The 27,436-nt window shown below is 37.6% G+C and overlaps 1 protein-coding gene and 1 pseudogene across 1 annotated transcript in view; both read left to right on the forward strand.

Moving 5' to 3' along the window:
- LOC140922318 (uncharacterized) overlaps positions 1 to 18,730 on the forward strand; it is a 28,536-nt gene extending 9,806 nt beyond the window's left edge. The window contains exons 7-19 of the mRNA XM_073372312.1: positions 419 to 655; positions 1,199 to 1,384; positions 1,820 to 2,011; positions 3,684 to 3,935; positions 4,103 to 4,282; positions 6,003 to 6,206; positions 6,618 to 6,857; positions 7,027 to 7,263; positions 9,069 to 9,278; positions 11,512 to 12,000; positions 12,497 to 12,655; positions 17,553 to 17,663; positions 18,208 to 18,730. Coding sequence (XP_073228413.1) covers positions 419 to 655; positions 1,199 to 1,384; positions 1,820 to 2,011; positions 3,684 to 3,935; positions 4,103 to 4,282; positions 6,003 to 6,206; positions 6,618 to 6,857; positions 7,027 to 7,263; positions 9,069 to 9,278; positions 11,512 to 12,000; positions 12,497 to 12,655; positions 17,553 to 17,663; positions 18,208 to 18,209 — 2,699 coding nt within the window. The 3' untranslated portion in view covers positions 18,210 to 18,730. The remainder of the gene's footprint in view (positions 1 to 418; positions 656 to 1,198; positions 1,385 to 1,819; positions 2,012 to 3,683; positions 3,936 to 4,102; positions 4,283 to 6,002; positions 6,207 to 6,617; positions 6,858 to 7,026; positions 7,264 to 9,068; positions 9,279 to 11,511; positions 12,001 to 12,496; positions 12,656 to 17,552; positions 17,664 to 18,207) is intronic.
- On the forward strand, positions 13,115 to 13,962 carry LOC140923464 (uncharacterized; annotated as a pseudogene).
- Positions 18,731 to 27,436: the final 8,706 nt, after the last annotated feature.

Below are 27,436 nucleotides of genomic sequence, written 5' to 3' on the forward strand. Positions count from 1 at the left end.
CTTGAAATTTTGAAAACGAATTAAGCAATAAAGCGTGATTAACATATAGGGCTAGACATTGTATTTGAACTGGAGTGACAAAAAAAATAAAGACAAAGAATACACGGTTGTTGTCGAAATAAATTCTATCGATGTTTCGCACTGCAGTACACTTTATATATATATATATATATAAATGTTTTTTTTTTTCGACTAGTCATGCGCTTAAAACATGGTTCGAGTTATCGAGGGTAAATATAGAAATGATCTCAAGGGCAACAAAAATTCCTTCAAGTTAGGGGGAGGTTCGAGTTATCGAGTGTAAATTACAGTGAATGAAAGAAGGAAATCGGGGGAAATCGATTTTAGTTCGAATTAGAGAGGATTCGAGGAGTCGACTGTAATACAATTCATGTAAACTCATCTTCTGTGTCACTAGATCTTGAGCCACCTCAGATTTACCCATGTCCTGGTGATATGAAGATTATTTCTAAGGTCAGATGGAGCAAGCTGCAGTTACCGACCGTTACTGTTACAGATAATGTGGGCATTAGCCTGTTTACAACGAACATCCAGAATGGAAGCGAAGTCACCTGGGGAGAATATAACATCACTTACAGTGCAGCAGATATAGCAGGAAACAGGGCGTATTGCATTTTCCTTATTATAATTACTGGTATGTATAGAGGCCTTAGCACCTCTGCTATGAATAGTAAATTCATTTAGCCAGGGTTCAAGCAATGAGAAATCATTATGTACCAAGTTCGATCACAGTAGTAGGCTTGGAAAAGAATTCTTGCCAACTACGTCACCGAATCCCCTACGACACGGCCATTTTAAATCATTAAGTTACTATGGATACACTGACGACATTCATGGAAAGTCTGGAAACCAGGTCTAGTTGAGTGTAGTTAGGAATAGTGTTAGTTTTTTATTTAAGAGACTTCATAGATACATATTAATTGACATGTTAATAGATTATTAAGTTGTTATCTATTTTATTGTACTGATTTGATGAATTTTGTATGATATTCGTGTTTAAAAAAGAAATGATTGAATGATTGACGATCGATATATTGATTGATTGATGCTCTTCGTAGGCAGCCAATTTACACGGACAAATAATGAAAACTATCGATCAACGAGGTAACCATTATTATAATGTTACCCACTTTAAATATGGTCATATAATGTAAATGCTTTTTGATTTAATTTACAGCCATAAAATGTCCAGCACTTTCCACCCCATCAAACGGGATTAAAAGTGGTTGTTCTGGTTTGCATTATGAACTCTATGGTACAATATGCAGTTTTTCTTGCAATTACGGCTACAGGCTAACTGGTTCGTCGAGGCGGTATTGCCTGGAAAATGAAACCTGGAGTGGACCTAGTTCTTATTGTAAAGGTTAGATAGTTAAACTCAGACTTAACACCTCGAGTAATTCCCGAATGCGACTGTGTGCATGCTATATTTGTCATGGATGACATGTTGCTTTTCGCTTGTGCATTCTTAACAAAGGACTAAAAAAATTCAAAAGACTGCTTTTGCTTTGTTTTGTTTGTTTGTTTGTTTTTTATTCTTTTTTTCCAAAAGCTAGCCAGTGAGAAAATATCATCCAACGGCGGTTCATTGAAGTGTCACAAAAAAAGAAAAAAAAAAAAAAAAGGAAGGGGGAGAAACAAATTAAAATTAACTGTTGTTACTGATTTATTTATTTCATTATTATCATTATTACTATATTATTATTATTATTATTATTATTATTATTATTATTATTATTATTAATATTATTATTCATTTATTTTTATTCCCAATTTTTTTTGTACCTTTGTCACGCAGTTGTTCACTGTGGGGCACTTGTTCCTCCTGCTAACGGTGCTGTGTCTCCATCTTCGTGTCGATCAAGAAGCAGTTATGGGCAGATATGCACCTTCTCCTGCCAAAAACAAGGCTTCCTTCTCGAGGGAACGTTCAGAAGGATGTGTGGTAAAGAAGGAGACTGGACTGGGGTCAATGACACGTTTTGCAGAGGTGATGATCAGCCACTTTCTTCTTCCTCTTCGTTTTCTTCTTCTTTTTCTTCTTCCTGGTCTTTTCCTAATGCTGCTGCTGCTGGTAGCTACTTATCTATACTTAAGTCCACGAATAGCCTTTTTTTCAGTTGATATTCTCATTAATCCACCTGCCCTGCAATGTCTGAATTTCTCCTTGGTGAAAATAATCTTATCTTAGAGCCAAGTAATTCTCTGTAATATTTACAAAACTCATGGGCCATTGCTCTTTAGTAATTTTCTACTATCAAGTTTCTTAATAGGAAAAGACAACTCGATAAATTAAGAAAATTGCCCCATAGCTGGATTCGTGGCTTGGGCAGCCATTTTTCTATTTTTATTTTTATACTCAGTTAATTTTCACTTTCGTTTTTAAACTATTGAAATAAATTTGCACATAGTTTTCGCATATATTTTAAACCCTACGAAGTTTACAGAAAAGACCGTACAAGTCAGGAGGCGGTATTGTCATTACGGATAAAGAATGATCTGACTCTGTTCTGACTAAACGTCTCGCGCATCTATAAAAAAGGTCAAAAAGTTAACCCGGAGAATTACAGACTGATTTCTCTGACATCACTAGTCTGCAAACCCCTTGAGCACATCGTATGTTGTCAAGCCTGTACATTCAACCATAACCACGTTTCAACATGAGTTCGATCCGAAGAGGTACTCCTGTGAGACTCAATTGATTGTGGCTGACATGAGTGATGATTAACGTACTAAGCGAGTAAGGCCAAGATTTGTGTGTTATGACTATCAGAGTTCTAAAAATGTGTCTTCCTTCCTTAATGATGGGGCTTAACTGGCCATTGCCACAAGAGCGACGAACACTGATAGATCTTTCACCTTATAAGATCCAGCATTTTCAGTCATTTTGCCCCTTTCTAATGATATAAGAGAGCTTAAGGTGACTCGACCCATTTTTTTTCTTTTTGGCGGGGGGGGGGGTACCATCCTACTTTGAAGCTCTCTGGTATCCCCACCTTTACTTTTATCGTAAGTCTTACACATAGAATGGATAACATATAGATTAATCTACAATACAACATAAAATTTTTGGCGACCGGAGTAAATGTCACGTGGTTATGATGCCACGCCCCTTTGAGCGACGCATTGACCGTGAGTTGACTTTTTGTATTCTCTAGCAGAGGTTTTGCACAAATTTTCGGGCAAGTCGTCTGTATAGGGGTGACTTAGACACTTAGCAATAGAAATGTAGTAGCGTCAAGGACATTATAAAGGGAAAATGTCTCACTTCCGTTTGAGGTGAGTGGCGTAAGCTCCCTATAATCTATTAATAGCCCCTCTACCAAGATGTCCCAAAGCGTGACGTTACAACCTTTTACCGGCGTTTGTCTATCCCATCAACTACTTTTTTTTGAATTTCTGTTTTTTTTTCTTTACACGCTGCATACCTCCCGTCTGGTGCTATTAATGTTACATCTTTGTGCATGTTTAAAGTCACAGTAAATTATTTTTTGACATCTGCAGGCTAGGTTATGTATGACCAACCCTTTCCACGAAATTGCTAATCTGCCAATAGGCAATTAGCTGATTAAAGCCGATAAAGGATAAATACATTATCACGTTTTTATTTTAATGCATCGTCTTATTTATTTATATGAGTATTTTCCCCTTCATGTTTCTAGATAAGGAGCCTCCTTTTTACGGAAACACTTGTTTGAGGAATATGGTCTTTCATGCTCCTAGTAAATGTGCGGCAAGCGCTGTTGTCTCATGGAAAGAGCCTATAGCCACCGATAAGTCAGGCCATGTGACCATCAGCTACCCAGCACTGCGGTCTCCAGTTAACCTAAGCATTGGTCTGCACTATGTCCGTTATTCAGCAGTAGATGACGAAGGGAACAGAGCGAACTGTACTCTTGTTGTACAAGTCGTCAGTATGTCACAAATTCAATATTTCACCGAGATTTGCTATGTCAAACTAAGTCTCCTAAGTTTTGCGGGTCTTTATCGTCAAAAGATTAATGTCCTTTTCCCTTATGCTCTCCTTGAAAATTTTAATAGTTATTTATACCTCTTAACGAAACGTTTTATTCACTTGCAGGAATATCATGCCCAGTAATTCATCCTCCGGTTTTTGGCGACATAGCCTCTCTGTCATGTGGACTGTCATTCGGCTCCTGGGCCTCTTTCTCCTGTAAGAAGGGATACAAGCTGGCTGGATCACGTGTGCGGTTGTGTGAAAAAGATGGAAAGTGGTCGGGCAATACAACCACTTGCAAGAGTAAGACAGAACTGAGACATTGCGCCAACAGTTATGAAGCACTTTAAAGGTGACGTCACACGAGAGGATACACAAGGACTATTTTAAGCGCAACACAACGTCGCAACATTGCTTTAACATTGCTTCGAATGGCTGCAACATTGCTCCAACATTGCAATGCTGCGTTGCTCTTAAAATCGTCGTTGTAAGTAGTTCCGTGTAACATCACCTTAAAGTGTCTTTAAAAAGACTATGCGAATTGTTTTTGTTTTTGTTGTTGTTGTTTTTTTTTTGGTAAGAAGGGTTTCTATGGGTTCGACTAAATTTGTTTTAGATAAAATCAAAACTTAAATAAATAATGATTAGACTAAATTCCTTAATGTCAAGACAACAGTGACGACAAGGACAACATTACCAAACATGTAAGTCAATAAGCCTATAGCGAAAGTATTCTCTTTGTGACAGTTATAGAACCCTGATACGTCGCAAAAATCAAGTTACTTAACTGGCTGTCTGTAGACCTGGAGGTTATCAATTGCAATTTGCTTTGGAAAAGTAACTTTTAACGATTATTATGGTCTTGGTTTAATTTTGTTTTTAACGAGTTTCTACATCTGTTTATTCTAAGGAGGAGTTATTTAACCGCATATCCCTGCATATCCTCTGAAGCAAAATTACATTTAGTCATTATTCAGTATCATTTACACCAAATACAAAAAAAATTAGGAAAATGTGCGATTGTCGCCACGAACGCTCGAATCTCTAAAGGAGTACCCTGCAGTGTCTTCAGAATCTCCCTATTGGAGACTTAATTACCGGCATGAACAATTAAAATTTGAAAACATGCTTAATATCCGTCTTTGTAAGCGTGCGACTTACCTTTTACAACAAAACTGAAAACTGGCCGACGAACAAATATCCAATGTACCTGCTTACCTAATTCTAACCCTGCCATAAATATTTTTGTGGAGGCGTTTGTGGCCGCGTGGTTAACATCTCGAACTTCGGATCTAGAGGTCCAGGGTTCAAGCCTTGCCCGTCCTGTTGTTTCCTTAGACAAAGAACTTTACTCCACTTTATTTCTCTTCACCCTGGCCCCGGTTGTTCAAAAGCTGAATAGCGCTATCCACCGGATAAATATCGCTATCCAGCGGATAACTATTAGAGGAACCAATTGCGTTATGCAGTGGTCAGAGATTTATCCAGTCGATAGCGTTATCCACCTTTTGAACAACTGAGGCCAAAGGTATAAATGGATACCGGCAACATACTAGACTGCCGGGGGGGGGGGGGGGGGTGACCCTGCGATGGACTAGCATCCCGTCCAGGAGGGAGTAGCAATAATCCTAGGCATGCTTGATGAACCGGGATAAGCTCCGGCCGGTTGGGCCTTTAGCTCATGTGCGCCTTTACATTTTTCCACATCGATTATTTTACACATAGTTTACTAACCGAACAACATATTGTGAATTCTCGGTTTAGCCCTCGCTGACACCCCGTTACTCTACTTTAAATTTTACCATGATTTGACATGGCAAAGGAACTATTTTATCCTGACCACTGTAACTTTTGTTAGTTCTCATAAAGGCTTACAGCTAGAGAAAATTCCCCGAAGGATATAAAACTGGACACAGGATTTGAACTATTACCTAATATATATATAGGTCATGAGGACATAGTAAGGTCGTGTTATTTAAAATGCTCATTAATCTGATCTAGAGCGTTTCTCCTTATTTTGAAGTTGTTAAATGCCCAGCCATACAAGCGACATTTAATGGAACCATATCTCCTCCCCATTGTATGAAGCGTCCGGGAGTAAATTACGGAACTAAGTGCTTCATTTTTTGCAATACAACGGAGGGTTATGAGCTGGAAGGGCCCTCAAATGTAACTTGCCTTGAAGACGGTTCGTGGAGTGCAGATATTAGCAAGATGTCCTGTAAAGGTATGTTAGCATTCGATCGTGGTGAGCATATAATAAGAAAATTTGCGCTTATGGTTAATTTCCACCTCAGTCGTTTTAAGGTCAACGCCATCATTATTAACCAAACCTTTAGTTTAAAACCAATGGTCCAAATTTAATTCACCTTTAAAGTTGGGATCAAGGGTCATCTTTGATTTCATTTATATCTGTTATGAAAAAAATAAAAGTCTATTGTAACATCTACCATTACGTTGTTCAGTTTTGATGGGGGTCAGCCTAATAGTTAGTAGTATAGGAGGGAAAAGATTGGCAAGAGCAAAAAATATGTGCTTTTGATTTTCTTTCTGTTTAGGCTTGAAGAGTGCTAAAAAAATCAGTCGTATCTGCATTTCTTGAACTGATTGATGCAAATGTCGCTTATTCCTTGAACAGATATCCAGCCTCCATACATTCAGTGCCCACCTACCATGGAAGTTACTACAGATGTCGGAAAAGCAAATGCTACCGTCATGTGGCAGGTGCCAGTCCCCACCGACAATTCCAATAACTCATTGAACGTCAGTGGCTTGTATCCACCACAAGTGCTGAATGTTGGTCAAACATACATCAGATACCATGTCACAGACTCAGCTGGACTTAACGCAAGTTGTGTTTTCTCCATAAACGTGAAAGGTACGATTCTGTACATGGCTTTGTCATGCCGCTAGTAGGCTCGGTTCAGATATCGTCATAACAGTTTTCCGGAGACATGAGGAGTGTGAATATACTATCTATCTTGACTCGTGCGAATATCAGTCTATTCCTATTAGATCATTTACATCTTTAAAACTTTTCTTCACAGATCTTGAGCCCCCTAAGATTAACTCATGTCCTGGTGACATCAAGATCATTTCTTTAGTCAGATGGCACAAGCTGGTATTACCCGCAGTTAATATCAATGACAATGTTGGCGTAAACCTGTTTACAACAAATATTCAGAATGGAAGTAATATCACCTGGGGTGAATATAACATCTCTTACCGTGCATCAGATAAGGCAGGAAATAAGGCACGATGCAGTTTCCTTATTACTATCGCTGGTATGTACGAGTCCTGGGGTACGAGTAAAGCGTCAAACAGGGGGCAATAGAAAATAACAACTTACATGCTCTTGCAGTGAAAGACACATGGCCGCCTTTGTTTTTTTTTTTTGTTGTTGTTTTTTTTCTTTACGAAAAAGATTTTAAGAAACGATTGGTCTTCATTTATATGATCTTTAAGTTTTAAATATTGGCATTCAAATCTGATTTCGTCTCGGGGAAAATGATTTCCGCCGTATATAGTATATAAATTTTAAGAAATACATACGTTGGGATTTCAGAATGTGCCGTTTGACAGCTTTAACGCTGTGGCCGATTTAACGGGCGTTTCTTCAATGCAAATGTATACCCAATTGGTCGGGACAAATAAAAGTGGCCGAATAAAGGAGGTGGTCGCATAACGAGGTTCAATATTTGTCTCGAAAGGCTGCCGTTAAGCTGTTTTCAAAGTCTCCGGGATTTGGAAAATAATAAAAGGTTTTTCTTTTTTTAATCTTTAATGACATCTTTCAAAATACTTCACCATTCTTGTGACAGATGGAACGTCAAACTCCTTTGTGTCTTACGGCTGCAGTTTCGGCAAAAACATCTGTGTAACCAGAAACAATATTCTACTAGCACTATTTGGATATAAAATGATTGCAGACTATTGCGACTCGACGTTACGCTTCCTTGTGTAACAATATGTTCAGAAATTATTAGATAAGAGGATGAGTATGATATGAAGAATTTTTCGGATCGAGGAGGGACGATGTGTTATATCCGCCGAGGCCGACGGCCAAAATATTTCTAACTTCAGCAATATATGCTTACCTCGATCTATTTAGAGTTCCATTGCAATCCTTCAAAATATTTGTCTGTTCCTCGGCATTTTTAGGTAATGCTGTCATGTTTATTCTAGGAGACATTCCTCAAATAGCAGTTGCGAATGGTGGACAATGTCACACGTTTAGCGAAGAAAAAAATTAATAGCCGAACTTCTGCTTAAAAGCATATGGTTGCAAAAACACCAGACATCAAATCAACGGATGACAACTGCCATTTGAAGAATATTTACTAGACTAAACATCCATTTATATATCCTAAATGTGAACAGACTAATGAAGACGGGAACTTAACATTAATCGAGGTAAGTATGTTTTAAAGTATGAATTATAACTGACAGACGACCAATAACATCGCGACGTAATTGACCAATCAGATCAATAACCAGAGTATAATACCATTAACTGACGTGATACAACTCACTTTGACTCTGAAGATATGACTACCACACAGGTTGTCGAAACGTCAGTCACTGTCAGCAACAACAGTCCTATTCAGGACTACGGTCACCCGGACGATCAAACTCAACCTACTTTTGAAATGACTGCTGCGTTCAAACCTTTCACAATGAATAATAAATCGATTTTTGAATTCGACTTGGGTATGATCTAAAGAATTATCCAGATCTCAAAGGGTGTTATCTACCTTGGCCTTCGGCATCGGCGAATAACACTTCCTCGATCTGTATATATAATTCATCAGATCATACTAGGCCTAATCCGATGATTGTTAATTATTTTTCAAGTTGAGCAGTTTTGGTCTTTTTGGAATCTGCCGTAATTATTTAAACTTGGCAGGTTCATTACAGATTTTCACACTGACCATTAAACTTAAGTCGAGGGATATCGAAGCTCGACAAGGACGTCCAACTTTCCGCTACATAGAATACTGTCGGGCATGTGTGATCATTATTATTTGAAACTAGTTACCTGGATTTCTAATACAGTACCTTGCAAACTGTCCTGTTTTTTCTGTCATAGAGTCGCCGTGTCAAGATTTAAAGGCACCACTTAATGGAGCCAAGGCGTGTGAAACCTGGCTGGCTGGACTTATGTGCACCGTGCATTGTAATGAGGGATACGGATTTGTTAACTTTCCGCATCCCGTGTATTACTGCAGCCCTACAACTGGGGAATGGTTTCATGCCAGAGCAAACAAAGGCAAAACGCCCTCTCTCCCTGATTGTTCAAGTGAGATGCATTGTTCTCATACTTGATAAGTTTAGGCTTATTCAGACCGGTTTTCTTTTGTTGTTGTTGTTGTTGTTGTTGTTGTTGTTTTTGGCTTCCTGCTATCGAGAGGAGGGCTTCGGAGCCCCTCCCACCACCCCTCTATAACTTTAAAACCGGCATTGACACAATGACGTACTTTGACCTTATTATGACGTCAGTTTGTTCAATTTATTGACAGAATCCAAATTTCCCTAAAAGAAGCCACAAAGCCACAAAGAATTAGTGTCCAACTGATGAAATCAAGAAGTTGGCTAACACATTCATAATCTTTAACAATAGCAGTGATGTCACAATGACGTCTTTTTTAGTAAAAAAAAGGAACTGAAACCATTCACCATCTTGGATCCGCCATTTTGAATTTTTATAAAATGTATAAATCGAGGAAATGGTGATATAAACTTTTGTGTGAGTGTATATATATAAAAGGATGCTTAAGGGCCTCTTTACATGAGCCTGGTTGACCGGGCTGGTTCGGTTTCCGAGATCTCGTGTTACCTCTAAATCTTTTGTAAAATTCTCGATGTGTGTTTATATGAGAGAGCGGGATGGCTCGGTTCCCGATATCTTTGTTTTTCCAAGCGAGATCTCCGTAAGCGGGCTGGAAATTTTGCCATATGAACACTTCGCTTCAGCCCGGTTACCAGGATGAAAGCGGGATGAACTTTAATTGGCGGTTCGGATGGCACCGTCTTACATTGCCTACTATATTTTCCACACCATAAGCATCCCATTTAACTGCAGTTATACAGCTCTAAGAATTGTCGAGCCTATGATAGGCGCGAAAGTTAAAATTTGTGTTTCGCCATGTTTGCTTTGTTTCTCGAATTTGGCGCCAGAACTCGTCCCCAGGATCTTTAGCCTGTTTTCATCTCAGAAACCCGGCTTTAATTTCTCATATGAACCCAAGGCAAAATTTATCTCGATAACCGGGCCAGCCTGGTCAACTGGGCTCCTGTTAAGTGTCCCTAAAAAGCAGAAAAAAAATCTGCAAGTCATAAAATTGAAAGTTGAACCCAGTATCTGCCATTTGACCATTTTAAATTCATTTGTTTTGTTGTTGCTGTTGTTTTTTCCCTCAAATTAGTCACTAAAAAGCCTGATTTACAATAAATTTGATAAAATAATGTAAATAATTCAATGATTAAAAATAGAATATAAAACCTTTTATAAAGGTCTAAATTTTGACATGGCTGACAAAACTCGGTTGCCACGGTAACGTCAATGTTGACGTACACCTCAACGCCTTTTTTTTAGGAAAAGTCTTAGCTTGAAGTATTTTAAAGTTATTCAACTTTTAAGTGCGAGGGCCTCAAAAGCCCCTCAATAGGGTTAACTAATTCTGAAATTAAATTTGTAATGAGACAAAGGAAATCTTTCCGCTCCACCCTCGCCTTCATCCCAAAGCCTTATCAGAGCTGTGGACTTATAAGTTCGCTTGTACTTCCAAGAGCAAACAAAAAACAGCAACAACAAATCAAAACAAAACAAAAAAAGAAAAGAAAACGAACACACACAAGAGAAACTTTCAATCATACCTGTACTGTGTAGTCTGTAAGAATGTGCCTACAATCAAAACGCTTATGTGCATTTTATTGCCCTTTGTTCTGACCGCACCTTAGTTGGCTTTTTTACCAAACGGCATTTACTGCTTTGACCATCGGTTGGTTTATCGCAGCTTTATTAAATGTTCTGTTGTGGCTAACCTGCGATCAGATGCAGTCAGTTAAAAGTTTTTACGATATGTTCTACCTTAGTCAGAAAATTTGTTAAGAGTGTGGGATTAGGAGGGAGATAGAAGTGGGCAGGGTATTTCCACTTTACCAGCTAAAAGCAGCTCGAGCTACCCAAATATTTCCCAGATAATCACCCCCTCGATTTCCAATTCCGTCTTTATGAGTGCAAACTGGCGTTAAATACCAAGGACAATTACGAGCAGTTTAAATGACTTTGCTTTTTATCAATTACTAATTACCGACACGATCCATTACATTATCATTATCTTTTAATTTTAATTTTTTTTTTCAAATTTCTAATATATTTCTATGAGGGGTAGGTTTGAAAACAGAATTAATTATGTGTTCAAATTGCTTTTTTTTATTCAGTACATTTAAAAATGATGTATAATGAAAATTATATTTCCAAAAAAAAAAAGAAAACGTGTTTCTTTAATAATATTTTTGTGATGTTGCAGAAACTTACCCACCCAAAGGAGCCGGGTTGATTGGGCGATATCATTACCTAACTGATAGGTGCGGAGGAAAACAAATGAACGAAAGGATTGCCGCGAGCTTCATTGAGATTTTAATGAAAACCCCTTTTGGATTGGCTGGAGCCTGTTATAGTAATCCAGACTGTAAGATAGAAAATGTAAGAGTACATTGTGGAGAGCAAACTCGCCGAAAGAGAGACTCAGTTGTCAGAAGAAAAGATGCACCAATCTCCTTAACGATCAGTTTTGCGTTAAAACTGCCACTTCTTGGGTATATAAGAAACGTGTCTTCTGAATTCAAGGAGATAACTCACCAGATTTCAAAGGACGTTATTGCCAGCCTGGAAAAAGCAAACTTGACTTTGAATGTCAGTGGAGTGATCTTGCAGACAGACTCTTCAATTTCTCTGGACATCCAATTTGTTAGTTTTATCTGTGATGAAGGACAAGTGCTAAGTGGGAATTCATGTGGTAAGGAGATACAAAAACACTAAATTGGTGGTAAATTTGCACCTCATTACAATAGGACGTAGCTCACTCTGTGAAAGAAATTTTGGGGGCACGAGTCGTCTACGTCTTCGCCTTTCTTCACCTTGTACGTTGAATTAGCGTAAGAAATAACAGCGAGATAAATGAAAAAAACGTCTCTTTGATCATCTAAATCCCTGCGCATCTTGCCTTCTTGAATTTACGCTCCAAAAAATTCAACTGCCGTGAAAACCTTGGGTGCCGATATCAATAGCGTGACCTTCCCAGAATTTTTCACCCAGGTAAAACAAAACCCGAGATGAATTTACCTCGGGAGATTTTTGATGAATTTGCCCTAGGTAAATCGGTCTAGGTAAAAGTCTGTTGTGTGACCACAGCTATTGTCTTCCTAAAAACAGGGAGGCTAGAAAGGTTCCTCAATTATCACCCAAAACTATAAATGGTATAAAACTTTTTTTTCCCCTTTTTTTCTAACTAGTTAACTGTCCTCGTGGCCACTTTTTCAATGGATCCAGCTGTCGTGCATGTGCAGTGGACCAATACCAGGATCAAGAGGCCCAAATTTCCTGCATCTCATGCCCACTTGGTACAACAACGTTTGGCGAGGAAGCATCAGAAAAAATGCAAGACTGTCAAGGTAAAGAAATAAATAAATAAATAAATAAATAAATAAATAATGATGATGACGATGATGATGACAATAACAATAATGATGCATGAAGATGATGATCGTTGATGAAGATATGATCGTTGCATTGGTAATTGCAATTTAAGCAATTGCCAATAAACCCGAAAAAAAATTCGTTACTTCAACGTGATTCGAACCCATGGCCTCTGCATTAGCGCTGGGGTGCTAAAATTGTATTTTCGCAGTTCACATCATCTTCATGTTTCATTCCTTTCACTGGTTAAGATGAACTCAACAAATTGGCCTGCTTCTAATGTATGGGTCTTCATAGCTCAAATGATAGAGCACTGCAGCGCTAACGCAGAGGCCATGAGTTCGATGAATGGCGGCAGCATGGCGAATTGGTGGTGAACATGAAAGTGAATTGAACCTATCATAACCACTTAATTTCCGAGTTAATTCATAGTGATGGATGCGAAAGGTTATCTGAATGTCAATGACTCACGGAAAATTTGGAAGGAAGAATTTTTGCCTAGTGTTAAGCGTAAATTGAAAAGCGAACTCGACGCACTCAGAACAAGCATTAAGACCTTGACAGCACGTGTTGACGGGATAGAAAAATCTCAGTCCATTATATCGGAAAAGTACGAGTCTGTTCTGAAAACGCTCAAGTCGTTGAACCAAACGACAAACACGCTGGGGAAAAAGGATGCTAAGCTGACAAAGATCGCCGACAGCTTGGCCGAGCGAGCTAACCGTGTGGAGCAGGCAGTCTACAGAATTGATTGTGCAATCAACGAATTCCAACAATACTCTCGAAAAGACTGTCTGGAAATAACGGGCATACCAATACTGCCGGAGGAAAGTCCAAAGCAGCTTATCAAAGAGATTGGTACTTTAATCGATGTAAATGTTGATGACGTTCACCTAGCAGCATCTCACCGGCTCCCGGACACTAAGAATGTGAAGCATCGGTTGATTGTCAAGTTCGTACATAGAGATAAAAGAGAAGAAATGTACAAGAAACGCACGAATCTATAATTGGAAAGAATATTAACAACTTGCCGTCCGTACAAGTCGCAATGAGTCTCGCTGCTACAAGCAACAATAAAATCCACATCAATGAATCTCTCACAGGTTATCGCAAACAACTCTTTGGCCGTTTCAATGACCTCAAGCGAAAGAACAATTATAGATACCTATGGACTGCAAATAGGAAGATCATGCTGAAGGCTTATGGTTCTTCAGAAACAAAATCTTTTGTTACACATGAGGAATTTGAAGACTACATCGAACAGATAAGCAATAACTTGTAATTCTTTTTTTCTTCCCTACACTTCTGTGCCCTATAATAATATCTAACCTATAGACACCTACATGTTCAACCTCAATCATCCCCAAAATAGCCTGCAAGCTTTACCTTTTCATGACCTGGATGACAGAGAATTTCATATTCTAGATGGATCCTGTTTAAATGATCATAAGTCATCCTTAGATATTCCTAATAAATTAATTAAAATAGCTGCCCAGCCATTGTCAATACCTTTAACATATATCTATAACCAGTTTATTGAAACTGGAATTGTTCCTGATATTTTAAAAGTCTCACAAATTTCCCCAGAGTATAAGGGTGGTGATGCTACAGACCCTAGCAACTATCGGCCCATAGCAACTCTCTCACCTTTTAGTAAAGTGCTCGAACGTCTAGTCTATAATCAGTTATATTCGTTTATAGATAAACATCAAATCGTGTACAAAGGATATTCCACTGAACAAGCTATTCTTGAAATTACTGAAAATCTGAAGCCAGCTACTGACAAAGGTCAAATAACATGTGGTTTATTTCTCGACCTATCAAAGGCATTTGACACAGTAAATCATAAAATACTGCTCTCTAAACTATATCTGTATGGAATTCGGGGTACACCACATAATTGGTTTGAAACGTATTTGCACAATCGAAGACAATAAGTTAAAATTGACTCTACTAAATCTAGCTATGAAAATATTACCTATGGTATACCCCAAGGCTCGACTCTAGGTCCTCTTTTTTTTTTTTGCTCTATATGAACGACTTACCAAACTGTGTCGACAAACTTTCGGTGCGGAGCTTTGCTGATGACACCAATTTATTTTACTCTAGCGACAACTTAAGACAGCTTGAATCCGTAATGAATCAAGAGCTTATACAAATTTATAACTACTGTGCTCTAAATACGTTATCTATCAACACTGCAAAGACCAATTACATGTTAGTCTCATCATCTAGGTGCCACCCAAAGATAAATATCACTGGTATTGAACAGAAAGATTAGATAAAGTACTTGGGAGTTTACATAGATAAACATCCCAATTGGCAACCACAGATACAACATGTAAATAGTAAATTAGCTAAACATTTAGGAATCCTTTCAAAACTAAGATATTACATAGATCTGAATATACTGAAACAAATTTATTATGCTTTAATATATCCCTATTTGAGTTACGGTATTCTTGCTTGGGGATGTGCCAGCAAAACCAGATTAGATTGTCTTCGTATTAAACATAACAAATGTCTCCGCACCATCTTCTTTGTACATTCTAGAGAGAGTGCTGCCCCCTATTTCAAACTCCTAACAATCCTTAAATTAGATAATATATATAAATTAAAAATATGTTGCTTTATACATAGAATGAGAAATGAGACTGATAGCATTCCAGATATTTTCCTTGATGTCCCTACTCCAGCATCGCGTATACACAATCATAATACAAGATTTGTCAGTAATCTGAACTATTTTAGGCCAAGAATATCCACCAACTTAGGTAAAACGTCTTTTAAATTCTTCGCTCCAAAAATTTGGGAGACTGTACCGCCTGGTCTCAAGTGTCTGCCATATCATAAGTTTAAGAAAGAATGGAAGTCCTGTCTTCTAACCAACCAAATCTGACCTTGCTTATATGTTCTATCACTGATATTATCTGAGATTTTATTCCTCTGTTTACTGCTGCCAATTATTCTAACATGACGGTGTCCAATAAGAAAGCTCTTGCTACTTTGGACACTGTACACAAATGAACTTAATGTCTTTTAGTTAATTATTATTTGTCAGCTACTTTATTTTCCTACCTACGTACACTTATGTAAATATCTTTTATAGTGTGAAATAAAGAATTGAATTGAATTGAATTTATTTGAGTTCGAATCCCGTTGAAGGACCCAAAAAAAAGGTTTATTTGCAATTGCTTAAATTGCAATTACCACTGCGACGACAACAACAACAATTTAATTAAAAGCAATGAAATGCATAAAACATATACACACTACGTACATTTATAATTAGCAAAAGCTATTCGAGGCAGGCCATGTGGGGACGCTGCATACGTGAACTGATACATTTTAAGACATTATACAAGGAAAATAAAAGAGACTAACAACATCAAGAAAAAGAGGTGACTAGAATAATAATAATACGAATGAATAAATATCTAAATAAGTAAATACATAAAAGTTACAAAACATTGGATTAAAATGATTCTTTTTTAATTTCATTAATAAGGGTATTATATCAGCATAACTATCCTGTCTTTGCAGATCAAGTAGTAAAAGATTAATATGTATTTGTTTTTTAAAAGCATGCTTTGAGAGTTTTCTCAAATTCTTGGGGATACTGTTCCAAATTTTAGCCCCAGACGCTTTTTTCACGTTTTTTTGATAAAAATTGCCAGCAGAAGAGGATCGGGTGTTGTAATTGCGAACATGACTTGAGATAGTGAACATTTCAAAGTGATCAAGCAAGCTTGTTCTCTTAGTACAGAAAGTGGAACAATACATTGGCCGGCCAAAGTTGCTGAAGGCAGTACCATGACAATCGATGCGATTCCTAATATCCTCTATTTTCTGTACAAAAAAAAAACTTACGGATCGATGTCTTCGTCAAATTGAGCCATATTTGAAGTAGTGAGAGGTAGAAAAACGGTAGATACACTGTTCAGTAAGCGTTTACTAGCGGCAAATAGCTTCTTTTCGTTTCCGTTGTTTTCTTGGATGAAATGGATCTTGTTTACTGTAGGTAGTGTCGACCAATCTATCGGCCGATATAGCGGTCGATATAGCGGTCGATAGTCGGTCGACAGTCGGTCGATAGTCGGTCGATTGTCGGTCGATTTGGATTTGGTCAAGTCTCGAAAGATTTTGAATCAGAAACGAAAGTGAATACTTTGTATTCGAGTACTTAATTTTGCAATGTTTTGTGGTGTAAACAATTCTTCCAACGAATCCGGATACTTTTCCGCCTTCGATCTCTTTTGTTTGCGGTAAAACCAAAGTCTAACTGCAACGTTGATGAATCTAAGGCGCTTAATTATCAACGACGGCGGTGTGGGAAGCGAAAACGTTATTTAAATAAGATAAATTCGCGTTTTTTCGACCTTTTTTGTGTTTATTTCAACTTGCTTACACATGTAAAATGGCAAATGTAGGTGAATCCTTGGGGACCGCACCCAAGTTTGGATAGAGAAAGAAAACTTTGTCGTCGTGTGTTGACACCCTTCAAACAACGTTGCGCAAGGAAATTTCACATCATAGTCGTGCAGCGACGGCAAAGAAATGTAACAAATAGCATGCTGTAGGTGCCAAAATTGTTGTTTTGCTTATTAAACCAATTGCTTTTTTGACGTTCTCGTAGCCGTCGCCGTAGTCATTGCTAAAGCTCCCCGGATTTATCGATGTGTTTAAGCAGTTGGGAATCCCAATAAGTATAAGCGCCTGTGAGTCCGAATACCTTAACTAAATATATTACACAATTCATAAATCGACATAGATTCAAATAGAGTCACATTTATTCACCTTTCAGTCTTCGATTCTTTGTTGCTAGGTAAACGGGAAGAATTAGTTCTAATTATTAAATTTGCTTTTAAATAGAATGCAAAGATGAATACTCTACGGAATGCAAAGAGATGGCAGAAAAAAGTTGGTGCAAGTACCACGAATCGGCGACCAGGAAAAAGTGTGCAAAGTCTTGTGGATGGTGTTGTAAGTTGTGTAGCATCCTGGATCGATCTTGTTTATCTAATCGCTCTTTTAATCTGCTTGACTTGTTTGTTGTTTATGTCCGTCTTTGTGCGTGTGAATCAAAGACTTTACAGGTGCTAACAAGCAATTCGTGTTCGAGTGTTTGAGGTGCTAGCCAATGGTGTTATATGAATATGATTGGCTTTAATGAATTGTGAGCCTAAAATGTGATCTTAACATTTTGATCTCGTCGACCATATTTTCAGAAAACATTTGCGCGGAGAAAACAAACGTTTCTGCTCTTCTTCCCATGAAGTTTATCGACGTCTGTGCCCCGCCTCTCAAAACTTTACTCAGAAAGTTGAAAGGAAAACACACACAAAACAACAACAACAACAAGTAGAAAGACCTCTCTCGACACCTCTCATAGCTTCCGTTCTTCTATTTCTTGGTTACCTACAGAACCAATGCAATTTCCTGGTGTAAAAAATTTACAAGTAACGCTTATCTATTAATTATCATATTTATTGTTGTAATTATAATTATTATTTACACTTGTTTATAGGAGAGCCAACGTGCGGTGGATTTCTAATTGAGGTGGAGTTCTCCTATTGGATTAGCCAACAGACCCTTTTCACGATAAAGCTTTTGGAGTAGAGTGTACAATTAATACGATAAAGCTTTTGGAGTAGAGTGTACAATTTAATCGTTGTTTTGAGTGCTATTACGTCTTAAGATTTATTCGTTGTAAAACTTTGAGGTCTAAAATGATTACAGTTTTGCTACAATAAAGCATACAATTAAACTTACCGCAGAATCCACGTTCCAAAAAGGACATTACCGTCGTGTATATTGTTGTAAGACATTTTAATTTAACAAAACTCCAATAATAGGAAGAAGAAGTAAGATCATTGTCCTTTTGTAGTCAGCAAATATAAAAGTAAACAAAATTTTTGTCCCTGTATTTCGTAAACATAGTTTAGAAAGGATGTGAAGCGAAGTTATGATGTACACAGTATTAAACTGGGAACTGTGTCACGAAATTCATCAAAATTCAAACAATGGGAACTCACCATCATAAAAACAAAAAGCGCTCAAAAAGTAAAAGGAATAAAGGTAAAACCTATCTCACACCCTAGCCCTATCAGTAGACTACGAGTAGTCCCTCATTTTTCCACAGGGATAGTAGAGCGAGCGAAACGCGAGCGCGCGTGAAAATCACCTCACGCGAGAAAGGCGAGACACGGCGTCGCCTTTTCTGGCGTGGGGTGATTTTCAATTGTACATTGTACTCACTATCTGCCTTCTCATTGGCTAAGAGCCCACTGCTAATGTTGAAAATCAGCGCAAACCTACAGATTGGTTAGTTATCTGCTAGCAGATAACTGACTAATCTGTAGGTTGCGCGGGCAATGCATGATTTCTAATAACAATTATTCAGCGGGTTCCTTGCGACGTTGCGTTTGTCGTTATTTTCTTCAAAACAATGTATAATAAAACAATTATTAGATTCACTTTTTGCGATATCTTAAAAAGTCAGGGTCTGGTTATCAGCCTCGGCCTTCGGCTCGGCTGATAACACTAGTTACCTCGACCTTGATTATTCTAGATATCACAAAACCCTCATCCAATAATTGTTTATTATAATGTCAAATTCGGTTACCAAGACAACGTTAGTAATAACATACACGATGACTTTAAAATGTTCCCATATAAAATTTAGGAAACTTCGTTGAGTTTCTAAGTCACAGCTTAAACGGTTTTGAATTTATTCAAAACTGATTTAGTGAGAGAAGCCCTCTGGGTTAAAGTGATGCTGAAGGATGATGTTTTTTTCGTGTGTTTCAACGAGATCATACCTAAAAAACCAGAATGGGAAATGAAAAACATCACAGTATGTATAACATAGAAAGACAAAATACCAATTTTTAAACAAAAAAAATCATGGCTTCCGAAACTCAGTTGCCATGGTAACGTCAATATTGACGTTGACGTCATGACGACTTTAGACATTTTCTTTGGCTTCTTTTTCCACACATATTCCTTGTCAATAACTGTGCTAACAATGTGGATGGTTCATCCTAAAATGTTCTACAAATCGTATAGGATTTAATAGGGTCGAAACCAATTTTAAAATTATAAAAACACACATTTCAGGCATCCTGGTGATGAATAGTTTATACTGTCACTTTAAGATATTCAGATCAATTTGCCATCTGTCCCCTTTGAATTCAGTTGTTCCCATAAAAATAATTCTAGGAAGGGTCACTAAGAACGGTTTGGAAGTCAGTATTCATTTCTTGGTTGTTGTTTGTTTTGGGGAAGAGAGGCCATTTTTTACTCGAAATGTTCAAAAGAATAAAAAAAGGAGGTTAAAAAAGTTAATAAAATTTGAAGAATCCAAAAACGTTGAAACTCATGACATTCAAAATAACAAAAAACGGAGGTTTTTGACCAAAAAGTTAATAAACTTCGGAGAATCCGAAAACGTTTAAAGTTCGATCAAAGTAATGCATTAAGCTGACACAATTGAAAACGGAGACGTTTGATGTAAACCAATCAGTAAGTAAAAGTAAAAAACGAAGTTGAAGGCAAAACAAAACAGGAATTAGAATCGGGGAGTCAAGACAGCTGTTTCTAGTAGAAAGTAATATTTCGTCCAGTATAGAATCAAAACTATACGCAACCTAAGTGTTAGCTTCTAAATAAAACTGTCACAACAACAACAACAACAAAAAAGACTCAGACAACAGCATTTCACCATTTATATGTCTCCTGAATTCCGTTTGGAAAATGAAACAAATATCCTTCAAACTTCTTTTTACTGGGCCGAAAATATCTTAGTTTACAGGTTAAACTTTTCTACAAACCTGCATCTGCTTGGTGGATTACTTACATGTAATTTCATGTATTTTTTCACATTTATTTTTTGTGCCCATTAAATTAAGTATTCTTAAAAAACTGAAATTTATTTTTCGACCCAAATTTTTGCAATAGTAGATATCGAAAGAAGGTACATCAACTGATACATTTTTTCGTGCAAAAAATAGTATCAAAATATAGCTAGCAAATGGACCAATTAGACGTATAAGCTAGCCAAAATTAATGTATTTCAAACAATCACTGCCATAAGTAAAGCTGAAGCCGACGTTTTAAAATAATTAGCCTTATCGTGGATTACTCAGCAAGGTCACTTAAAGAATCAACTTATCTACATATATCATTCCTTTATGTAAAATATATACATTAACTCTACTTTGAAATCCCGGCACTGCAAGCCTGACTTACTAAGAGAGAGCAGGAAAATAATTTGAAAAAAGTGATGATGATATTAAAGGCTGATTAAGGTAAAGCGTGAACAAGCGGATCTCCCATAAGGTGAGGAAATTAGTATTTTAATAGCAATGTACTACACTTCGCAAAAGCCAAAAAAGAAAGACAAACTTTTTGTGTATTTTGTATATTTGTTTGTTTAGAAGCGAGTTAACTGCTGTTTTAAACTTGCAGTGAAAATGATTTAAAGAGTTTATTGGTGAGATTACTTGACTAAAGTTCTTTGTTATTGCATCCGCATTACGGATGATCGATTACGAATAATAAAAGCCCTTTTTAACGGCATCGTTGTCGTATTTACAGTGATTTGGCAAAAGTAACTAGCTGTAATATTGACACAGTTTCTGGTGCGATGGTGTGTGGACATAATGGAAAACTCGAACCCGTAATGATAGAAACTCATACACTATGTGGGAGGAGTTCGGTTGTTGGTTCTCTCCTTTCCTCCGAGAGTATTTTCCCTGTGTACTCCGGTTTTCCTCTCTCCTCAAAAACCAACACTTCCAAATTCCAAATTGACCAGGAATGGTGGACGATGAATCACGTAGTATGTGGATCTGTTTGTTATGTAGTTTATTTTTTATGATTCTATCTTTAACTTGCAAAAGACTCTGGGAGACACGTCTGGTTTAATATAAGAAAATTGAAGCAGTGCCGGTTGAGGAACTATCACTCGGGTGCTTTTAAAATCGTATTGGGATGATCCATTCTTTCATAGATAGCCATATGTGGCATATTGAAAGTGTTAAATTCCGCCGACAGCTTATTACTTTGACACATTATTAGGCTTGGTTCTTGGATGGCTACAATAGTGATTGGCACTGATGTATGCGATCTTCCGGACTGGGTCCCTTTTGCAACCAACGACTCTACCATCTCGATAATTAACCTTGTAGTAGCTGGCTCAAACCTGCCGTTTGGTATCTTTGCGTTTCTTAGCAACGTTGCCATCATTGTTACTGCCCTTAAAACACCCTCCCTTCAAAGGCCTTCCAACATTCTCCTATGCAGCCTCGCCACATCAGACTGCCTAGTTGGGTTGGTGGCCCAAACGTTATTTTTTACGTGGTGGATGCTTATGCAAAGAGCTCAAGATTATTCGTGCTTTTATCTGGAACCACTTACTATAGTTTCTTGGCTATCCAGGGTGCTTCCTACTGTATTATCGCTTTTCTACATGGCAGTAATCAGCCTGGATCGCTGTTATGCCTTGTGCAGCCCTTTATTTTATCGGGCAAACGTCACCAAACAAGGTAATGCGTCATTTTTCTTGTGATTAGTTCACAGTGTACTTTCGGTGGATTTAGTCCATGAAGTAAATTACATTACGTCATCGTTGTCATTCTGTGGAACAGCTGTTTTAAAAGTATTAACGGAAAAAAGGAAATTTTCATTTCTTCGTCTAGTTTTACTTTCTTGAACAAGCATCCAAAACTCACAGATCACGAAAGAAAAATTCTCGTGTTTGACCGAAATTATGGACCGAAAGTCGATAAGCGCGGACATAGGTAGCTGTAAGTTATAAAACTCGTTCGCCATGGTAACGTCAATGTTGACGTACACGTCACGACGACTTTAAAATGTTCTCAGGTAACGTTTATGAAAAGTAGCTAAGTTTGGTGGTCATAGCTTGAGCGGTTTTGAAGTTATTCAAATTTTTTTCGCCAGGGGGCTCTAAAAGCCCTCCCCCTCCCATCCGGTCTGAATAGAGTTAAGTAAAGGTTCAGGAACCAGAAAGAAATAAGGAGAGTTTAGAGGTTGGAGATGCCTACCTCAAGATTGCTACACAAGACAAAACAGAGCTCGTCTTTTTTTATTTACAAGCGGTCACGCATTGGTTGGTTGAGACTAACACGGCTCACGACGAAGAGAGGAGACGCCTGTTCTTCTGTCTTTACATCATCCCCCCTACAATTTCCTACCTTGTTAACAGAGACATTTTAAAGATTGGCAACTGGGGAAAAGTCAGTTAAAATAGAGGCCATTGACGTGAAAAGGAGTATGAGTCCCGAAATGATAAGCAAAATCATTAGGAATAATTATAATAATTTAACCAAAAAATGTATATAAAATAAGATTTTAAAAAACTGGGGCATGCAAATTCCTTCTTATAGATCATTGTCACAGCATTCGCCATATGTTAATCAGGAAATGTTTAACGGTGTAACAAGCGGGTTACGATGCTTCTACCATGATAGCTTATTATCTCGTCCATAGGTGTTACATGGTTTGATTTCTAGGTTCTTTTTAATATCCTGTTTTTCAATTCTCTATTTATATTCAAGTGTTATTCCAGCCTCCTTCGTAGGCTAGTTCCGTCTGAGCGGAGAAGGAGAAACGTCCTGAGCGAATTCTCCAGACAGGTTTTTTAACTGGGGAAAGAGGCTTAGACGAAATTTTTTTAAAATCTATTTACATTTTTTCGCAGGTGCTGGAAAGATTGCTGTATTCACCACATTAGCCTGCATCACAATACAAGTACTCGTTAGTATTCTACCCCTAATTCCTGCCACAATTCTTCTAGCAATAACCGGTGCTACTGTCACCATTTTTCCAATTGCCAATTATATAATAATGTTCATAGCTGTCCGTTACCACAATCGGAAGGTACAAGACATAGTTTCATCGCAGCAATTGCAAGGAATTCTACGACGCGAGAAAAAAGTCGCCATAAACATGTTAATTGTTTCTGTTGTTCTTGGCATCTGTGTGATTCCAAAATATGTGGTTCGGTTCTTTTCTCAATCATTTGCTAGCCTTTACCCTAGTTTATTCGTATCGTCCACAACTTTATTGATGTTGAACTCAAGTATTAACCCAGTTCTTTATATATGGCGGGACCCAGGGCTTAGAGCTGCTCTGAAGTCTACAGTAAACATCTGAGAAGATGGGTAACCAAACAGTAACAACAGAGCAGTTAATTTCGAGGACTTTTAAGCCCCTGAAAATTAAAAAAATTAAAAATAAAAAATTCCGAAAATAATTCGAAGCGTCTTAAGGGCAAGGGTTTTTATTCATCACCTCGGCAAATCCCATATTTCACTCTTTATTATCCTTTCCGGACCAGCAATGAAAAAGTCTGCAGAAAGGACACTAAAGAGACTTAAGGCGTTCACCCGAAAACCTAGTTTTTGCGGTCTTAGATAATGCCACAGTCTAACACAAATTACAGTAAACTCTTTCTCATAGGGAAACATCGAGGAGCGGCCCCGACTGTCCGTCTTAGAGAGGTGTCCGGCTGATATTGAGTCGAGGTTTTTATAAAATAAAATAATGAATGCACGTCTGTTTGACATGTGTAAAGCGTTGAAAACTGGAACAATGTACTGTGCAACCAAATTAAAGTTCATTACAAGCAAGCGTTCACAGCTTACAGTGGTCTTAAAGCGTAGCACTTTTACACCCTGTGAACTAGAACATAACTACAACACAGTTACAACATTTATGATAATAAAAATAAAATGTACTCGCTTCTCTAATGAGTAAATGTTTTACCTTCAAAACTAATTGTAATACGGTTTTTTAAGCACTTTAAGCATGGCAAAATTTATCTAATTTACTGGGTTTATTTATGGTGGGGGTATTTAAAATCCTCGGGGCTAAAGGAGTTCATCTAAAAGAGCGAGAAGATAACTCTAATACAAGTTAACAGAACAGTGTTATTGTTTCTCTTCACGTGAGGTTAAGAGATAAGGATAATTTTTGGATTTTTTTTAAAACTTGTATTAAGCCAACGAGATGCGAGCTGTAGGAGACGAGTGCACTGTATTTGTATAGGTAATAGCATGAGTTGTAGTGATATTTGGCATGAATACTACGAGTGATATTTATTGATAATCTTTAATGATAATCTTTATTGATAAATAAGTAGACAAAGCACAAGTTAACGATAATAAGATGCCAAATCCAGAAATTTCGCGAGCCGTTAGACGAGTGAAATTTGAGACAATTTTGAAATATCACAAGTGGTATTTATGCCAAATATCACGTACAAATCATGCTATTATTTTTTATACTACTACCCACAAAAGGTTTCACATGTAGGTATTTCAAATTACGCTGAAATACCACTGTTCTAAGCCAATCAAATTGCAGAAATTTCTCATGTTATAGTGTAAGGTTTGTAATTGCTATTTACTGTCATGTAGAAACTCTAAATTTTCGTTTTGTGGTATTTTGCTACATAAACCAGTTATCAAGTGTCCGTTGACGGTATCAGAAAGTATCCGTCGTCTGTCTTAAATAGGTAATTGTCTAACAGAGAGTATAGATACAGTAAGATGTCTGTATCCGTCTTAATATCATAGGTGACGAATTACTCCTTAATTTTGGCGCGAAATTTCAGCGTTAATTTGTAATTTCACATATGAAATTACAAAATTGCCATGGCAACCTAACGTACGTCTCAGTGTCAAGATGGCGACGAAGTTTTAAAATGTCATGAATGAAGATATCAGGGCAGAAAAAGACGCTTTAGAAAACTTGAACACACGAAAGAGCACATCAAGGATTCTAACAGGTATTTTGTCGAAAAACTCTGAACTTAAGCCAAATTTAAGCTCTAAATGTTCGAGAGAGTGCAGGAGTTCTCGATCGATACGATCCAGGATAAACATGTCAAAAATCCAAGATAGCTAACGTAATTCGTCACCCATGATATTAATAGGTAATCAAATGGTATACTCGTGAAATTAGGGAATAATTTCACCTGCGTTTTGTCCAAATCCTAATAAGTTCCCGAGCCTTTAGGCTCGGGAAATTATAAGGATTTGGACAAAACGCGCGTGAAATTATTCCCTAATTTCACTCGTCAACATTTGATTACACATACTAATAAGATTTCCGTCTAATGGGGGTGTCTTGTAGGGGGAGTTGACTGCATGTACACCAGTATCTTGGCATATTTCATTGCAAAGAAAGGAAAAGGGTTTTAAAATTGGGATAATTGTAAACAAATGTCTTCCTGAAATGATAAATAAATGAATAAATAATTATGCCTTCTTTCTTTCTTTTTTTTTTTTTCCTTTCGTTCTTTCTTTGTTCATTTTCTTGTTTTTTACCTAAATGCGTCCACACCAAATGGGACTTGTAGCCTGGGGTACATGAGCTCACCTGGATTTGACTAATGCATTAATAAGTTGGTGAAGTAAAAACGACCCCCTTCCCACCCTGAAAACGAAACAAAGCAGGAGTTAGAATTTGGGAACCATCAGGACATCTGTTGCCAGTAAAAATTAAAGTTTTCATGCACTATACAGTGATGGAACTTATTACTAGACCTGATTTTGGCTTCCAGTGAGATTATGTATTAACGCTGAAATTTCGCGCCAAAAAGCAAGAGATGTTTGTCATCCGTGATATATAAAACGATAGAAAAGGAGGCTTTTAATAAGGGAAGTCCATGGAGTTTTAATGGAATATCCGAAAACGCTCAAAGGCTATCAAAGGTTGTACTGAGGCTGCCAAATTCGAAAACGGACACGTTTGACATGATGCATTCAAGCTAAGTCCATGCCCCCACCGCCCTTCACGGGCCAACCCCCAAGCGTTTTCATTCTTTTCCTGTTAAATGGCAAATTTCCCGGGGCAGAAACACTTTAACGACTCGCCAATTACTACGCGGAGAAGACGACAAAGGGAGGGCGAAAGCACACTCTGTAATACATCAACACACTGCCTTAAGCAGTTCTTATCAAGAGAAATAGTACTGACACTTTCAGTATTAAATGTGTGATGTTTTATTTCCGTATGTCTGATCTGTGCCTGTGCCTGTGTCTTTTAATTGTTTGTTCAACCACAACACCACTACATGATTTTATTTCATAATTGTCATTTATTTTGTCTTAAAACCGTTTTTAGTAAAAAAAAAACAAAACCAAAAAGGGTCATTATATTCATTGTAATTACTTCGCCTTTTCTGATTGGCTCAAATAACCTAATTGCTCCTAAACAGCAGGCGCTTGCAACATTTGGATGATGTAGGCAATATACTCGTTCTTGGGTTATTGCTCGGTATTTAATAGCAACCTTTCTTTCAGGCAGCGGGGCGGCAGACAAGCCGTTTATGCATGAGTGAACTAAAAATCATGGCGAACGACTATACTGCTATCGGAAGAAGAAATGGACAGCCATTTGTCTCAAAGTGAACGGAAGAAATGCAAGGATACGCAACACATATTGCTCGATGTACTTTTTAGGGAGTATCTGCAAGAAAAAAATATTTTTGTATTCTCTATGTTTAGCTATATTTGGGTTCCATGAACGTAAGAAAAGCCCACGGGTGGCCGGGGCCCCCGTGGTTGACAAATGCCCAATCCCCGGGTTGCATCAAACTTTGCAAATGCCCCACCCAGGGAATGACAGAGCGCAAAAACGGCCAGCATTCGGCTCGGAAGATAATTAAGGACGAAACTGGAATATATTGAACTACACACCAAACAAATTAGGAATTTGAATTTGGG

The sequence above is a fragment of the Porites lutea genome, chromosome 13, assembly GCF_958299795.1.
Source record: "Porites lutea chromosome 13, jaPorLute2.1, whole genome shotgun sequence".
In the NCBI taxonomy this organism is placed as follows: Eukaryota; Metazoa; Cnidaria; class Anthozoa; order Scleractinia; family Poritidae; genus Porites; species Porites lutea.